Below are 20009 nucleotides of genomic sequence, written 5' to 3'. Positions count from 1 at the left end.
GCAATGTACAGAATCAATGACTACTGTAATACATTTTATTTGATATAAAAAAAGCACTTTATACGTTTAAAAGTCGTCTGTACATTAAAACGTGCATTAAAAGCATGTTGCATGAAAAAAAATGTTAATACAAAAATATACAAGATGTCGATTCTGACTGGATATTACTTTCACTTAGATGGATTTTAGTCGATTTTGGTCAATTGTTTTTCATGTATTCCAGATATGTTGCATTGTAAATCCTTGGCTTTCATTTTGTTTTTGGTTTGATCGTTCCTTTGAAGATACAGCAATTTGTCTCAGAGGAAAAATGCTAATATAGAATTTGACATTGTTTTACATTTCCGAACATAAAATTTTTGAAAGGGCGATTTGTCTCAAATTCTCACATTGAATTATACCATACAATAACGTATACCCAATTCACAAAAATTCCAAGAAACAATTGACAATACATGAACTCGTTATAATGTATTATTATTCATGCGTAATTTGTCTAGACGCCATCTAATTTAACCTCAAGATTTAGCACGAAAACTGCCGATATTCTTAATTACCACCTGATATAAAGACATAAATATAAAAAGACAGACAAGCACGTGCAATCGTATAATAACGATTTGTCATGGTCTGTTTTTTTTTCTTGTCATAGATTAAACAATATTGAAATCATTGTTTTACCTTTAAGTCCCTCTTGTCACTGCGTAAATCATTTCCAGTTCAGGGCTAAATTAGAGATCACATGAATACGAATTCAAATGAGGTTGAATTATTGACATGCAAATTAAGCTAAAAGTATACCATAGAAGTTTTGTGTTTACCTTATTTTGACCAAATTTAACCAAACTGACAGCTAATAGCGAATCTTTATTTCAATATTTGCTTTTGAAAATGCTTGAAACAAAAAAAACATATTTAAAATTTTGACTATATTGCAGCTAATGCCAATACAAGTGGTTTAGATAAAGGCAACAGTAGTATACCTCTGTTCAAAAGTCATAAATCGATTAAGAGAAAACAAATCTGGTTTACAAACTAAAACCGAGGGAAACACATCAACTATAAGAGGAAAACAACGGAACAACAGAAACACTAAACTGCAACAAAAACAAACGCCAACATACATAGAAACGGACTATTTGATAACAACTGCCATATTCCTGACTTGGTACAGGTATAAACAGATGCAATGTGAGTGAAACCAATGGCAATTTCATGCACTCTCCGAAACCGTATAAGGCATAGACATGTTGTTAGGGTGAGCATATTATGTTTTGCAATAAGTCTTAAAAAAGTTAAATCAAGTAGTATTTGTCAACTGCAACATGACAATACCAGAGATGATTTCAGATGGACTATAGCGAACATTTGTAATCTATGTTAAATGTACCTACGTTAAAATGTCAGTAGTGATTTGAGTGCTACAATCAATCAATTTGTGAGTTCTACTGTTGAATTTGTTAGGTGATAATTATAGTCTGGCATTCTTCTTCATACTATATTTTGAAGATTTATTATATATAAAGAATATTCAATACTATAGGCAGTTGGTACTGCTGGTATGTTATTAAATATATGAAAATGACAATCGGAAACTCTCAGTAACGCAATAGTCACATATCCTAGACATTTTAAGAGGTCCACCAACATCAATGTAAGAGAAGATACGAAACATGTCTTCTTGTTTATGTAGTATTTTTAGTTTTAAGGTCAAAGGGACATTAAAATGAATCAGTCGCTGAAAAAGTGTTGAGTGAAAGAAAATCATAAATATATTTTAAAATGAAATTGATATTTTATTTGCTTTGTCTTTTTGAAAGATCTGTATAATTTTCTCTCGAATAAGACATATAAACAAAGTGGATAGCATATGTGCACAATTAGTGCCAATTGAAATACTGGCTGTTGGCAAATCAATCTAGGAAATTCAACAAATATGTCGATCATTTCAGTGTTTTAAATTTTACTTCAGTCTTTTTGTTGTAAAGTTAACATTATCATGCATGACAAAAGAACGCTGTTGCTAAATGTTGCTGTCAGCTAATTTTGATTACGTATCACTGGACACTGTTATACTTTTTTTGTAATTTGACATTTTTTTCAATATATGTCAAATCAAATCTTGAAATTACTAAAATTGTGTGGCTTCCTTTAATGAAGAAACATATAAAGGTTCAAATTGTTTACCCCTTTTATTTCATATCGAATGCAATGCCTCTCTGATTTCCGATTAATATTGCTTTATTCGTGTGAGGCAAACTTCATACAGGAGCTTCTAAAAAAAAATTAAACAGAGGCTGGCAAGATCCTTTAACTTCACTTTCTGCTACAAAGATGATGTCATTCCACTGAATAATTCAAAACTGGGTGTCGATGATGACTGCATCTATCCCAATGCACTTAAAATAAAGGATACATCGGGTACATTTAAGTCTGTCTCAAATGTGGATTTACATCTAGAAATTGACAATAGGAATGACGGTTGAGAAATAAATTTTGACAAAAGAGATGATTTCAATTTTCCTATTTCGATCTTTCCATTTCTAATTAACAGAATATGTCATAACAAAAAGTACATAACTCAAAGGTAAATTCAAAAAGTGGAAGTCCAAAAAAACTGACAAAACAAAACGCTCGACTATACCAAACAATGGACCAACTGAAAAAGAACTGGCATATTCCTGAATTGGTACAGGCATTTCCCGAAGAAAATGGTGGACCAAACCTGGTTTTACAGCTAGCTAAATCTCCCATTTGTATGACATTCCAGTAGGGCCTGTATATGCAGTACCCGGTATATCAATCACATTTGATGCGATATTTTTGGGCTGCGTTCCTATCGTCATTTTTTTGACAGAGAGTAACTGCCTACCTGAAAGCTATTGCATCAAGGGTTCAAAGTGGTAAAGTTGAAGTCATCCCTGCAAAATTTTATGGATGCCATCATGATTTGGTTGACCATTGTAGACTACATGTGTCGTAGATGACCACGGATATGTTCCAACCGTCGTAATTTCAGTCCCGTAATCTTTTCCTAGATTGAAATTTGCGAATGTGAAAGAGAGGCGAAAGATACCAGAGGGACATTCAAACTCATAAGTCGAAAATAAACTGACAACGTTATGGCTAAAAAAAAAGACAAACAGACAAACAATAGTACACATAACACAACATAGAAAACTAAAGACTGAGCAACACGAACCCCACAAAAAACTGGGAGTGATCTCAGGGATTGTGGTAAAAACATGAGGAACATATCCGCTATCATCTGTGAAACGGATATTCAATAACGGTCAACCAACACGTGATAGCGTCCGTTAAACTTACGAAGGGATGATTTCAACTTCACAACTTGGAACTCTTAGTTTAATAGCTTATTTGTGAGCAGCAACCCTCTATCAAGGAAATCATGATAGGAAATACAAGCCCTGGAATATAGTATCAACTGGGAGATATATACTCCGTATGCAGGCGCTGCTGGAATGTTGCTACATAGAAACTCATAATTGGGAAGCTGAAATCATCTCTTTTGTCGTAAAGTTTTGTTTTCCTCCGACCCTCATTGTCAATTTCTAGATGTAAGTCAAGATATGAGGCAGACTTAACTGTTGTATCCTTTATCTCAAGTTCGATGCTTTCAACATAGTCACCAAATTTTGAATTATTTAGTGAGAGAACATCATGTATATAGCGGAAAGAAAAGTTAAAGGATATTGCTAACTTCTTTTCTTTCTTCCTAATAAGTTGGCTTATCACCGAATTTTCACTTACTTGGATGATCATCGTGACGGGTGCCTATACCCTTTCGCAGTACCTTAGTTCAACCCGGTTTTTGGTGATGTTCGTGTTTCTCAACCTTTTGTTTTCGGTGTAGTATTTTTTTCCCTCTGTGTAATAAAAACTCACCAAAGGTTTATAGTTTGTGTACGAAATCGCGCACGTTTCGTCTACAAAAGACAGTGACGATCGAATAAAAAAGTTGAAAGCTAAATAAAGTACGAAGTTGAAGAGCATTGAAAACGCAAAATTTTGAAAGGTTTTGCCAAATATAGCTAAGGTCATCTATTCCTGGGGTATATTTTGTTATTTTTGTTTGTCTTTTCGTTGTTTTTCTGACATGTTCTGTTTATTTATACATTTTGTATAGAATTGTTGCCATGATAGTTGACAATTGTTTTTGATATACACAGTACAGAATCAATGACTACTGTAATACATTTTATTTGATATAAAAAAAAAAGCACTTTATACGTTTAAAAGTCGTCTGTACATTAAAACGTGCATTAAAAGCATGTTGGATGAAAAAAATTGTTAATACAAAAATATACATGATGTCGATTCTGACTGGATATTACTTTCACTTAGATGGATTTTAGTCGATTTTGGTCAATTGTTTTTCATGTATTCCAGATATGTTGCATTGTAAATCCTTGGCTTTCATTTTGTTTTTGGTTTGATAGTTCCTTTGAAGATACAGCAATTTGTCTCAGAGGAAAAATGCTAATATAGAATTTGAAATTTCTGATGACATAAAAGAGACATTTACAATAAGGTTAATTTGTAGTTTTATTGGAATGGAAAGAAAAGTGACATAATTGCTTGACGCCATTCAACGTTTAACAATGATTTTCTTATTTATACTGCATGAGATGACTATTTCAAATGTAAGGCATAGTACTAAGTGTGCATCTGAGTGCCTCCTAGGTTTCCCCTTTTTCCGTTCACACTGTTCTGGATTGGATTATCATTTAAGGTACCTGTCCTGTTTATTTTTTGCCATCGGTAGTAGTGGCTCGAAAATATTGGAAATCAGAAAAAAATAGTTATTTGAGATATATTTACACAAAATAACACTAAGGAGGAAACTAGATCAGTAAACCTAAAAACTACAGACAAAGCTTTTAGGTAATCAAATCAAAACATAAATCTTTTACGTAATGCATGATATGAAAAGGAATGTTCTGTCATACATTGCATGCCATTTTTTCTACAAAATGTTTTAAACTTCAGTGATGATACACCTTCCGAGGACAAGAATGTTGGGTAGTGGGTAATGAATATTATATATAACTAATGCATTTCATTTGTCAGAGGACAAGAAAGTTGGGTATTGAAAATCTTATATAAACAAAACATTTCATTTGTTTAATGTTTTACATGTTGAAAACTACTTTCCATTACACCACGAGGGATTGTCAGTATCAATGTTTGTAGTAGTATTTTATTTGGAAACAAATTCTTGTTTTTAACCATAACCTTTTTTCGAAAACGTTATCAAGTCTTGATATACTCCTTCAGATGTTGAATACGTGTTCATGTAGAATTACCATCATTATAGCATCTGAAAAAGTATGAATATAACAGTGTAAGAAGGTATTGTTTTTAAACCGTAGTAGTAAGTACGTTTGGTAAGCTTTCACTGCTACCAGTCCGAGATACTTTGATTTTTGTCTCGCCTTAACGGAGTCAAAATGCGAGACATAGGTATGCTGTTTCTGGTGTCAGTGTCGGCGGCGACGGCGACGGCGGCAGTCAACAATGTATTAGTTTGGGATTAGGTCTAGTTCATGGTGAACCACTAGTGGTAGGTCAATGATATTTGGTATGCAGTTGTATTAGCATTGGCACATCTCATTACCATGGAGATAATTTGACTCCGCCCCTTTAGTCATGGTTTATAGACTTTGAAAATTCTGCTAAGTTAACATGTATTAGTTTGTGATTAGGTCAGTTCAAGGGGAACCATTAGTGGTATGCCAATGTTAATTGGTGTATAGTTGTATAAGCATTAGCACATCTCATTTCCATGGAGAAAATTTGACCCCACCTCCTCAGTCATGGTCTATTTACTTTGAAACTTTTGCTTAGTTTACATGTATAAGTTTGTGATTAGATCAGTTTAAGATGAACTGCTAATGTTAAGTCAATGATATTTGGTATTCAAATTTATTGGCATTTGCAAGTATTGTTTCCATGGAGATTATATAGCCCCACCCCTGATCATGGTTCATTGACTTTTAAACTTTTACATAGTTTACAAGTTAATGTTTGTGCTTAGGTTTGTTTATAGGGAACGACTTATAATAAGTCAATGGTATTTGGTATGCAGTTGTATTAGCATTGGCACATCTCATTCCAAGGAGATTGTTTAGCCATGTACCTTCAGTCATGGTTCATCGACTTTGAATATTTGCATAACTTGCATGTTAAAGTATTGCTATTTTAATTTCAACATTTGCATTATCAAAATTACAAAAAGGCGAGACATATCTCTGTGATAACAGTTTATTTTTAACTTCTTTTGACTGAGTAATTTTCTTTCGGTTACAAGTTAAAATTTAAAGAGCTATTTCCTTTAGCTGATTTGTATGGTCAATATTCCTTTTAGCATTTCGACAGATATAAGATGACAAGTGGGATATCAAGTACGAACACAATACTAGTATTTTAACCTTAAATTTTGATATGCCTGTCTAAATCGGAACTACGTCTGGAGTTGTCGTTGATGATTTTGATCTGTATAATCCATACAAAATGTGTAATTTTTTCACAACCTATAGCTTGAAAACAACCTCATGACCTATCATTTTATTATATTTTTGAACATATCACAGTGTATAAGTATACTACATCTTCGCAAAGTCTGAAAAAAAATTCTATCATTGTTCATTCATACTCCCCTACCACATAAAGTAATTTAGAATTGATGGCAGATATTTGATAATCAATGCTTAATTAAACAATCTTTTCTCTGATTCTGTAATTTATAGCGTAATATTGTATGAACTTTTAGAAAATTGAGGACCGTACTTTCAAAACGACATGCGCTTTTCTCGTATTTATTCTTTTTTGTTTGTTGTTTTTATAGTGTTGTTTCGTTATTGTTTTATTCACATATACCAAATATCTTTTCTAATGTATGTTGCAATAATTAATCTCGGTGTTTATTCTCAAAAGTACATTTAAACTAAGCCATAAATCGCCGATTGCTGATTGATTTGATCTGTTTTGTCGTTTCACGTGAACTAGTTCTAGTTAAGTTTCAAAACTAAATACTAAAGGGACAATCAGAAAACACCAGTAAAAGAAAGGTGGACAGCATAACTACCACCGAATTACAAACTAATTATTAAATGAGAAGAATTTGCAGTGATGTCTTACTTTGGAAAGACATCTTTGAGCATTGAATCGTTTTGAAATGTAAATGAAATGTCTTAACTTAGTTACAACTTTGATGATGAAGAATAACTTACGTTACTTTGATCGGAAATGACACCTTAACAACCAGACAGAATGAACACTTGTAATCTGGTTTGTCAGCCCATGCTATAGCAATGTAAGTCCCTGGCGCAAGTGTGTAGGTCGGTGCAATATAGTCCCAATGCCAACCTTCTATTGACCCATCATGACATTTGACGGGGTCATCCCAAATTGCGTCAATCCAAGATTTTGTAAGAGGCATTTTCCTGTAACTGGTCATCTGTAAAATATATTTTGCTGTTAGAACGTTGTTATAAAAATATTGACAGTCATTGTCTAAACTATTTATCTAATCATTTTCAAATAGAATATAATGATTATTAGTCTGTTCGAAAAGAGGATCTTTTAGAGCTACAAGTAAGATTTTATAACACATACCTTAAAAAGCCTAAAGCCAATACATGCATCTTCTTGAAAACTATCTTTTAGTAACTGAAACCTGACCACACATGAAGGTGCTGTAAATAGTCAAAACTAACCGTCAATATTTGAGGAAACATGCGGACAAATAGGAAAGGATATATACCTACTGGTAGTACACATTTACATGTTACTAAAACAATAATATTTGAACATGCTACCAATAAACCATCTTTCAAAATGAGACGTATATCTTAAATAATCTTATATATACCAATGAAAATAAGAATTAAATTTTATCAAGAAACATATCCTGGAAAGTTTCCAAAGCATAACAAAACATACATATCTATTTAATGCACAATTTATTTGAAAAAGAACGTTATTTTATGTTATTATACTTCATATCAAAGCGCCAGATTTTGATTGGTTGATACGAGGGAGACAATTTACTCTATCCCATGGCAAATACCCTATTACCCTTCATGGAGACATTTGCTCATGTGTGCGCTTTAATAAATACGGATGATTACTATGTACAAGACGTCATAGTTTATTACTTTGAATTTGAAATATAATAGACAGTAATAACGGAACTTTCAGTATAATAAATTAAATAACACATATCTAAGAGGGTGATAAAACAGATTGTTACCCCTCGCCTCAGTTGACAATGTTTTCTCGGGGTAACAATCTGCTCTATCACCCTCTCAGCTATGTGTTATTTATATATAATACTAGTATCTTAAGAACAACTTCTATTTTTTTATTCATTTCAGTACCTGTTGATGATTTTAATGATTGACTTTCTTTTGTTTAGGTTTGGTAATTTAATTGTTTGTTATTGTTTCTTAGATTATAGATCAAAGACTAGACAGAATCACAAGTTATATCGACGTTCCAGCCCTATTTACGTTCTAACTCATCTTTATGTTTGTATGTGTGCCAAAGCTCGACGTTATCGTTGTCTCTTCTAGATGGATTTAACATCCATAGATCGACCCGACTAATTCGTATGCTTTCTCTTTAAATAAAATGTAATGCGACATAAATACAATATCCTATTTCAAATTTCTTGATAAAAACGAAAACCAAAAAAACTAAGTATATTTTACAGTCTAATATCATTCTAATATCATTATAAAATTTGAAAACCTTCATATGGAATTTGTATTTCAAACTGTGGATTTTTCTCGAAATCTTCACCATGCAGATAGCCTTGTTGTAAATCCCATTCTCCCCAAGAATAATTCACACATTCTGCAAAAATAAAAAATTGCAAAGCTGATCGTACTGAAAAAGATGAAGCAGAAACATTTGTAATGTCCCGTTCGTTCTTTTTGTACTTATTTATTGGAAATTGTTTTCAAATTTACCTTATTATTGTAAAGCTGATCATTCACTGTTACATTCATCACAATTATTATAAACGAGTCAACACTTGTCATAAGTATAATTAATGTCGTAAAAATGAAAACGGGAAAACAAAACTTACAATTGAAATTATAATAATACAAAACCGTACCAAGTTTAGATTCTGAGGTTGCACCTTTTAATTTTACTGTAGTACCTTGTCTGGAGACTAAGATAGGGTTTCTTCCATCGATAAATCTACAGAAATAAAATGGTATTTCTTTCATCTATAAATCTACAGAAATAAAAAAAAAATGCAATAAGTCAAATAAAAGTAATTTCGATATATTATACACATTTCTTTATTTGCCATAACATAGAAGGGTCTTAGCCAAAGTCAGGCCAAAGAGGTATGCATACATGATATGGACGCTTGTGTATTAATATAGAAAAGAGAGACGAAAGATACCAAAGGGACATTCAAACTCATAAGTCGAAAATAAACTGACAACGCTATATCTACTTCAAGTATAGGATTTCTGGTTCTTTAATTGTGCTTGGTGTATCAATGTCACAGTTGTATACGAAAGATCTCATTTTAATCATATTAAAAGCTCTATAACCAGAAGGGACTTAAAACACTAGTAGCATCTTTGCCCGAAAACAAAGTGTGTGGAAGTTGTTAGTTTATAAATTGAAATAACACATGCTTGCTCTTACTCTGTTTCTTAACTGCGCACTGAAATCATCTACCGCTTACATTGACTTTTTTGTAATGATCTTTTTACTATAGTATAATGCAAATAAACTCATCATAGATACCAGGATTGACATTTTGTATTGCGCCAGACGTAAATGCACGTATCTGTATCACCGAGTTCTTACCATTTTTACACACTTGTTTTTACATCCACACGAATTAAAAAAAATGTGAAGTTGTAAAATAATCTAAATGAAACAAACATGGAAAAATAACATTCAGTGTTCTAAAAATATAAATAGGACTTTTAACACTAACTAAAGCTGTCAGTAGTATAATTTAATGCCATGTAAGTACTGAACTACTGATACCCGACTGATAATGCCCTACAATAAAAAGACCATACAAAGGTTTTAAACAAGAAGTGACAAATCAAACAGCAATGTCTTTCATGTCACAAATGTTAAAAATTTCACCGACAACTACAATTTCAATTTCATTTTAAACCTGTAAAATGAATAAAAAGGATATTTTGGAACACAATCTGCATGTCCTATAAGTGATAAATATATATACTTTAAAAAGAACCTTGACTGACTTCGCAAAACATGTACCTTACTCCTTTTAACGGTGTTGGTGTAAATATAGCAATCATGAAATCTTTTTCATACTCTTCCCTGTCTGTGTGAGGCACAATTAAGTAATTCCCAGGGACCACTCGTACACTCAATGTCACAGATATCCGTTTTGAACAGATGCCTTCTTCTGTTATATCTTCTATAATCATTCCATGTTTGCACTCTGTGTGTACCTTGTACAATTTTGTCCTTAAAGCTACTAATTCCGTTGATGTTTGATGTGTCATTTGTTCGAGAATGATAACAACTCGGACTTTTCCATCGTCTTCTATTCCTGAAAATACGCCATATTTATCTGTTGTATCCGCTATATTCTTTTTTTAGAATTGATCGCGGCACACTAGACTTTAGATTTAATAAACAGAAGTTATAAAACTACAGCCTGCAGTGGCTATTGTTGTTTTCCTGTTACCGTTGTTTTTAAGTCCAATGTATTTTACATATTGAGAACACAAGGTCTTTAGAAATTTTTGGTCACTTGTTGCCTTTAGTATCTTACCTTTCTTCAAGTGTCTTTGCTCATAAAGTAGCTTCTTTTAGATGGACATTTTCTCTTCCCGTAGTAATTAGTTGATAGTTCGATATCGTTACATATTTTATACTGATAACTCTTAAAACCGTTCTTTAACGAAACTTTTATCTATTCTACTTAAAAAAATGAATAAAAAAAATTCTTTATTTAACGAAGGTAACTCATTTAACAATAACATGTGTATCTTCCCTGAGGCCTTCAAAAACTATTTATACAAATAGAAAAAAAACAAACAAACAAATAAAATACATAATACAGTTAAATGTTGAATAAGCACATATGCATTCAACAGAAGAAAACATACATTAGATTCAGGTATCTTCATTCTTTACTGTTAAAAAGAGTTTGAATATTTGATCTTAAATGTATTTAAATTATTTATTTCCTTTTAAATTTGTCAAATTAGTTATCTTTAATACTTTATCAGAACCCTACCAAATTAATTAACAGAATCTTTCTAAATAACTGTTATCAGAATCCTACTAAATTATCTTTGTCAAAATCTAAACTGTATTACCTTTCTCAGAATCCTACTAAGTTACCTTTGTCAGAAATCTTGATTAAGTATTTTGGATTCTTTAAATAGTCTAGTCCGGCCGCCATGTTGCCTTTCCATTCACTATAAATTTTGGTTGTGTAATCTGTTTTATAAGTTGTATAAATGTAAGAAATGTTACTTTGCGCAGAAGTTTTATGGTTAGATCTCCTGTATTTCATTTTTAGTTGTAATCATTATATATATAAACAACATTTGATAGTATTATTGGAAACAATGTTGTCAAGTATAAGTACTATTAGAAAGCTGTTCGGGTAAGTTTTTTCTTAAGCAGAAAGTATCTAAACTGTCCAATTCAGTGTGGAATTCGATATATTTACTTCTACATGTGAAGTTCATTTACCGTCCTCCGATCTATAACTACTTATTTTAACTATTTGCTCAATGTAAGGTGTAGCAACTGATGAGTCTAATGTATAGACGAAACGCGCGTCTGGCGAACAAAATTATAAGCCTGGTATCTTTGATGAGTTTTCACAACCACTTTCGTTCCCAATGGTATAAGCTACTGTGTTGACATGAAAATATTACGATTGAAATGTTCATTTTCTGTAAATTTTACTGTGTATAAAATGTTGAATTATTCGAAACACTGAGGTTTTGTATCCCTAGTTGCTAATTGTCTTAGTCGTATTTGGCACAGTTTCGGTTTTTTCGCTATTTAAAGCTCTGCAACTTCGTATTTGATTTGGCCAAACATATGTTTTAGTTGTTTGAGCGCCACAGATTAGTCTTATGAAGATGAACCGCGCATGTGTCGTACACAACTTTAAGCCTGGTATCTTTGATGAGTTTTTATGTATTCATATTCTTCAATGCTGAATTTGAAGCTCTCAATGTGGTAACATTAGTAGACCTTAATACACGAAAACATTTGTAAAAAAAATAATAAAGAACACCATTCAATGTTTGATTACTAAATAAAAGAATTGTGATATGATAATTACTTGACCTTTCTTCTGTACCAAGTTTATCCTGCTCTGGTATCAAATTACATATAGTTATACAGTTCATATACTTTATCAGACTATCGACGGACATAAAGAATTCACGATCCAACATAAAGGGCCTTTGGTTGCATACAACAGTTTCCCATTCACTGCTACTGTAAGAATAGATAGGTAAACTCACTTAGAATAGGTTATTGTTAAACGTGGCGACATTTAGTTAAGAATTAAAAACTTAAAATTCCAAAAATACAAGACCGTAACGACCATAATAGATAAATGCATGGATACAATTAATAAAGTGAAAATTATTGTCACTAAAAAATAAAAATAAATATCATGGCTTTATAAGGGACACAGTACATTCCAGTAACTACAAGATACTGCCTTCGAACGGGAAAGATAATGTTTTTATGGTGCTATCCTATGAATACTTCTCCTGAAATGATCGGTAAGTTTAGTTGTTCGTTTCCGGTTTGTCGTCATTATATAGATTGTATCAGTATTCTCGACTATCTTTAACTGTTTTTGATTTGCTGTACTAACACCATATTATACATTTCCGCAAATAACTCTCATAATATTAGAGACGTCTGAACTTTCGACATTATTTATACTTTATACTTGGACTTTTCAAGCACACTTATAATGCCTTTGTAATAGGCGATTGAACATTTGAACTATTTTTTCAGCCAGTTGAGATCTAGTTAACGGAAGATAATTCAGTTTGAACCAATTCCTTACAAATGATTGAATGATTGAGCACTGTTTAATACTTAATGCATGTTCAGGACGAGAACAAATTACCAATCAATACAATGGAAAGCAGCTTCAAAAGAGGGTTCGACCGTGTTGAAAGGCGGGAAATTTGGACTGCCATTGGAAAATGAGGGCATGTTGGATAAGGGCAGAAATATTTCCTTACAATAGGCCTGATACATACTCCTCAGAGAGTTGTTGAAAGGGTTCTTTAACGTAAAGAGAGCTAGACACTATATCTACATGAGGAATCGGAATTAACATCTCGAATCCGATCGAACGCGACTGTGTATCAATACATCCCGTAAACCAAACGGATGTTCCACTTTGTCATGGGGTTTACAACCTAAACGCGAGTAGTCAAAGGGATGACCATATTTCTATACCGCCATTCAACCATTTGCGTTCCTTGCAAATTCTTTGTATGTATGCGTTATAGGTCCGATACGTTTATAAAGTGACTAAAGTGGAAAGTCCAGACATCTGTATTAATAAGTCAGTTAAAAATAAGAAATCCTAATCAAGTTCTACAATAACAACTTGAGCATGTTAATACCTTTGACTCCATGGTCCCGTCCATTCATTATTTCCAATTGGATTTCTCATTCTCACCAAAATAACTTCCTTTCCTCTTTTTGTTTCAACCTTCCAGTAAAACATGAATGCAATCAATTTTGAACATTATGATTTGCAACTCGATGTATAAACCATTATTTAAATGTTTTAAAGTGAAACTTATTTTTTCAAATGCTTATATAGTACGTGCAAGTAAAAAAGGAGCACTAAAGCTGCATTTAGAATTACACCATAATAAAGATATGTATCTAAAGTAGCAGATAATTAACGAGCACATAACTTCTCATAGCATATGCCTTATCACCTTTAACTACTCCACTGTGCAGTCAAACTTACCTTTAGAATAGCTTTTATGATAAAAACCTGACCATAAATCAAGTTTAAATCGCCATCAGAACTTTCCTGCAAATTCAAAAGGTGTTATCAATTGAATTATCAAGTTAACTGCAAACATACAGACACTATAAAAGCGTATTAAAATTTCAAAAATCATATAATATACATACACTAGTTAAATGCTTGAAAAGTCATTCACCATGTTTAATGGATTTAGAATGGACAATTAAAACTGAGAACTCGCTCAGACAACGACATTTGTACATATGTCGTGTAGGAAGGTGATAATCATATATATCCCAATTAAGCCTATTTTATAATTTATGGTTCCGAAATTTGGGGTACTTGTAATTTTAAATCACAGAATATTATTTCGCATGAACTAGAGTAAAAGTACAGTAAATTTCGTTGTGATAATCTAAAATTTTATAAGTATATACTTGGAGTTCATAATAGATCGACTAATTTAGCAATATACTAGGAACTTAGTCGTACTTCACTACATATTGATATTATTTGTTTAGTTATTAAACTTTTCTGTAGAATCAAAGACATGAATGAGTGTCATTTGTTAAGTCCAACTCTTACAGTTAGCATTCCCTAGAGTTCGGTATTTTTGTTATTTTACTTTTTTATATGCACCAGAATGGTATACAAACATGGTATTCTTTTTATTGTTTTTATTGCAAAACAGCTAAATGTAAATATTAATAATCTCAATATTATGCGAATTAAAGATGTTTTAATTAAAAGGTAATTTTTGGAAAGATAATCTTTTACAGAATGCTACAGTGAAAAGGGTAAATTACGAAATTATTTCAAATTTAAGAAATATTTTCAAAAAAGAGGCTTATCAAATGTTGTAAAGAATTTTGAAACTAGAAAGCACCTCACACAAATAAGAATCATGCCCTTTGTGGACCAATGATTGGTTTAATAAAGTATTCGTATTCGTATTTTCATATAAAAATAATCACTCTAATTCAAAACATTTTGTCTGAAACTGAAATCATCAAGATGCTTGATTTTTATTGATAACATATGTGTCATGTTTGGTGGGCATGTTTTTTAAAACAGCGATATACTACTGTTGCCTTTATTTACAATTGAATTCCTCTAACATTAAACAAACCTCACACAGGGGCTTCTAAAAAGAATGAATAATGGGCAAGCAATACCCGTTTGCTTCAAGTTCCACTATATAGATGATATTTCTCTCGATGAAAAATTCAACGTTTGGATATTAAGTTGTGCGTTTATGTTGATTGCATCTTTCCCATAGAATATCACAGTTCAATTAATCAATTATTTAAAAAAAAACTAAGGTTCCAACTCCCTCAGGCAAAGTTGATAAATTTGGCTACTTTGTAGGTTCCATTTAGTCATATATATCCTCACGTTTTTAGGTCTTATACACCCTTCAGGCGTACGAAACTATATATTTTCATATACAGTGACATCTGCACCATGTCGTGACATAAATCTTTATTTTCACCATAAGGGTCGGCTGAGAACTAACAAATACAGCAAAAGAGATGATTTTAATTTTCTAATTGTGAATTTTCATTTCTATGTAGCAAGATAAGTATTTTCCAGTTGATTTTATATTCGAGGACTTGTGTTCCATATCATAATTCTTGATAGAGGGTTGCTGATTACATGAAAGATAATGCACCAGGTGTTCCTAATGCATGGTAAATTTAAATTAATCTTTTCGAAACTTGTACGGACGTCATCAGGACTTGGTGGACCATTATGTAATAGCTGCGTCACAGGTGACCACGGATATAACAAAAACCCGTCCTCATTACCGAATTTAAAATATCACCGAATGTGACATACCTTCTGATTTTTAACTGCCGTGAGCAACATAACGTGTGTTGCTGTTGAAATATCGTGTGGAAAGGGAAATATATACTCTATGTGCCTTGCTTCTGAAATGTTGCAACAGAAAAATGGAAAGTTCACATTAATAATTGAATTAATCCTTTATGTGTTAAAGGTCGCACCAGGCCTTTTTAAACCGTCGATTTTGAAATATCATACAGCTGTATTTGTTAAGTCATTTAAATAAAATTCAATTTGATGAATTTCTTATTTAGAAGCCGCTTCATGCGAATTAAAACTACTCGTTGAGAATAGGAGTACATTAAATTTCCATAGGGAAGTCCACTTTCTGTTTGATAACCAATCATAAAAATGTAATACATATGTTATCAATAAAAAAAAATCAATCATCCGGATTCTGCCTGAGACTTTTTCAAGTTCAGATCAGAGGGGTTTTCACGATGTATGAGATTGCCCTTCCTGGAACAAATCAATGATTTCCGTTAGCCATTAATTTTGTAAACAAGGTTTGACTAACCATTTCAATCTGTCTTTGAGTTAGAGGAATGACTACTTGTGAAAAATGGGATAGTAAAGTCAAATTATCAAATCAAATTGCGTCAGGTTGCATCAAGAGATGCATAAGTTGTTGTGGTTTTCGCAGTCTAAATTTTATTCAGTAGGAAATGTAAGTAGCTCTTAAACGACGATTATAATTTATAATTTATGAAAGATATTAATATTAAAACATGACATGTAATTTCGTGATTTAATTTGATTTGTGGGGTAACTACTTACTTTCCCTCAACGGCTTGGTAACAGACAAATATTTCTCTATTTTTCAAGTATTCTATCGGGTCTTTCACAGGAGCTAATGTTTATTAATTCAATCTTTTAAATGAAGTACAGAATACCAAGTACAGCAAGCTTTTGAAGAATTCTTCAATTCAAAGACAAAAAGACTACGATTCATTATCGATATTCCAGACTTAATAAATATACTCCTCCATACAAATATAGAATATTTTCCTTGCTTTATAGTAAAATACACAAGTCATTACCTTTTACGTTAAATAAACACGGGCCACAGTTGCATAGTAAATCCAATTAATAGTGTATTTTTTGGTTTCTTAGTTTAAACTGTTCTTTTTTCGACAGGCAAATAACAAAAAATAAAATTTTGATTTTAGAATGGTTGGTTCCAATTTTGGATTGATGTCCAAAACCTGGTCAAGTTTTCTTTCTTAACCTTATATATATTAAAAAAACACCATGTTTTTCAGTTATTTTCTATTATCCGAAGCAAAATAGAAAACTTGACAAAAACATAGAAAAATGAGAATACTTTCAGGAGTTTTAATCACGTTGAGTGGCATCCTTAACTTATAAATGGGTGCGTAAGAAATATTTTTTTATCGTAAAAAATTGTCAAAATTAATAGAACGAAAATGTCCATAAACAGAAGGATACGATAATAGGGACTAACGTTAAAAAAAAACTTTCATTGCATGGTCTTAATTTCGATTTGGTGTTTTAACTGCTATTGAAATAGACATGCAACCTTTTATCAGAAATTCAGTTTTTATTTATAGTTTTGGAAAATATTTATTCAAAGAGATATTAAAGAGTGGTTCAACTATTTTCCAAATGTTCCCACTTTACGTTTCACAACAGAATTACAAGATCTATTAAGCTGAACCTTATATACCTGAAAAAAAATAACATGTTCTCCGCTATATATCATAGCAAGTCTACATTTATGCCATGGACAGTTATATGTAATTAAAATTTTGCTGAGATCAGATACTTACTGACACAGAGCAGACTACCCATGATCCTTGTTGCAGAGCAAGATCAATCTTGTTTCCAATATAATCCGGGTAAAACTTTCTATCAGATAACTTTATTTCTACTCCAGTACCACCGGTTAATGTTCTGAAATCTTCAAGAAACCTCCTCGTTCTTATTGCTTCATAAGTCCCACCGAATCTGTGGGAGATACAACTGAACAGTATATGTCAAAACTTTAAAACAGATTCTGTACCAATGGGAAAATATTTAAGCTGAAGTCACCTCTTCGAAAGAGAAAATCACTCCAGCATCACACATACCTGTGAGACAGGTGATCATGGTCTATTGTGATAGTCACACTTCTGTCTTCATTTTTTTGTTCACGATATACAACTTAATGCTTTATTCTCATGAGGAGGTCATTAGTGAAGAAGAGACACTCTACCATTTCGGATCAGCGAAGTCCATTGCGTCTTTAGTTTTGTGTGTAATGTTTTGTGAACTAATGTTTGACAATTTGTATTGGTCATCTTCATTTTTGTTTCTTACGAGGTCTGCGATGAAAGGAAAAAATAAAACCTAAACTTTTTAAAAAATAGTGTTTTCCATGCTCAAAATTTTAATCGTCCTGAACATGCATGAAATATTTGCCACTGGACGTTAAACAACCAACAATCAATCAATCAAAATTTTGAAATTTCATTGAAGCAGAAGATAATTACTTTGCATACGCCTTTTCTAACAATGGAATCCACATTTCAGTATATTCATTTGACGAACTTCCATATATTAATCCGTCGTCACCAACAGGAAGTCTGTCATCAATGTAAACATCTTCCCAGATTCCAAATTTGCAAAACCGACAGTGGAATATACCATCGTATTTCTTTGTGCTCTTGTAGTCGTCAGGGAGTGTCTGAATTAAAAATTTCGCAGTACAACAATAAAAAAGCAAATAATTATTGCTGTTTAGTTTTCATTTTTATTTGTCGTGCGAAATCTGCGGGTTAAATGAAATATGGGATGATGTGCATAAAAACAAGTCTCAAAATTGATTCATACGGTGCAACTCTTTTCAGTCTTGTTTGTAAGTGAGATTCGTGTTGCACAAACTTTTCATATGTTTCCTGTGTAGTGTTGATTTGTTTGTCTTTTCGTCTCTTTTTATTTTTTGATCTGACCGTATTCGTCTTACGTTATTTTATTTTCCGCTTTTTTTTTATATTTTACCTTTGTACGTAGGTAGAACAACAGAAACTAGAGAAGTGTAAAAGACCGGAGGTCCAGTTAATTTTTTTTAATCTTTTTTCAATATGATAATGGTGATGAAGTTACACTAACTTACTCTTTGTAATAAAAATGAATCTGTTGCTAGTAATAAAACATTGACCATGAAATTATTGCATTCTGTATTAATTGTATCACAGTTTCTTTCTTCTGTTAAATCAACTAGAAAACACGCTTTTGGATGAATTTCCTGCAAAAAGAATGTCCAGTCATGTTTATATCTTCTTAATTGTATATTTGTTAATTCATTTTTGTGACACATATATTTGACTGATTATGCAAATAATATCAGTCATTCCTAATTTAAAATATATTCCTTAATGAACAAAACGATAGAATATCTGACTGTAGATCAATATGAACTTAAGAAACTAACAATCAATCAATCGTCTGGATTCTTATGGTATTATTTTCAATAGGTCTGACAGATTGGCCAAAATGGCAGGTACATGCTTTAGATTTTAAACATCGTTGCCTTTTACACACAGTTTTCGAAAATGGTTGAGGATTGGATCTGCTTCAAGCTGTCTAATTATTTTTAATGGAACAGGATTTTTTTGTACCCTTAAAAGGTGCAAAACATTGATTACATTTACGCTTAAAATAATGCAATTTTAAATTGACTTTTACAAAAATTCAATAGAACAAAATTATCATGAATAAACAAGAGGCGTGGGGAATACCTCAATGAGACAGCAACCCAATAATCCTAAAAACCGAAAGACATCTACACAGGCAAATCTTGCTCACGTGAATCTCACGTGAAATGCACCTCAAACTAGCTTATACGTGAAACTTATGTGAAAATTTTCACGTGAATCTCAAGTGAAATTTTTCACGTGAATCTCAAGTGAAATTTTTCACACGAATTTCACGTGAATTTTACAAAATAAAAAAAAGGGTTTTTGATGATTTTAATTAACTTTGAAAATTTAGATGTTATATAAATTACTTTATTTTGAAAATTCACGTGAATTTTGATTTAAAAAAGTCATGTGATTTTCACGTGCAATTCACATGAGTTTCACATGAGATTCTCGAGAAACTCACGCGAAATCAGTGTAGATGGCGGTATCATACAATATAC

The 20009-nt window shown here is 32.0% G+C and overlaps 1 protein-coding gene across 1 annotated transcript; it reads right to left on the bottom strand.

Annotated features, from left to right (window-relative positions):
• Positions 1–5012: 5012 nt before the first annotated feature.
• LOC127727701 (calpain-1 catalytic subunit-like) lies at positions 5013–19106 on the bottom strand. The gene is made up of 13 exons (XM_052234817.1): positions 18981–19106; positions 18358–18551; positions 17656–17833; positions 14018–14083; positions 13662–13750; positions 12347–12504; positions 11386–11484; positions 10288–10585; positions 9146–9231; positions 8776–8880; positions 7639–7718; positions 7254–7480; positions 5013–5341 (listed from the first exon to the last, which is right to left on the bottom strand). Exons 1-13 carry the CDS (start codon positions 19026–19028, stop codon positions 5314–5316), a joined length of 1656 nt encoding a protein of 551 aa, XP_052090777.1. The 5' UTR covers positions 19029–19106; the 3' UTR covers positions 5013–5313.
• Between the last annotated feature and the right edge of the window lie 903 nt (positions 19107–20009).

The sequence above is a fragment of the Mytilus californianus genome, unplaced genomic scaffold (assembly GCF_021869535.1).
Source record: "Mytilus californianus isolate M0D057914Y unplaced genomic scaffold, xbMytCali1.0.p SCAF_2, whole genome shotgun sequence".
Lineage (NCBI taxonomy): Eukaryota > Metazoa > Mollusca > Bivalvia > Mytilida > Mytilidae > Mytilus > Mytilus californianus.
This window is presented reverse-complemented; position numbering and strand designations above follow the sequence as displayed.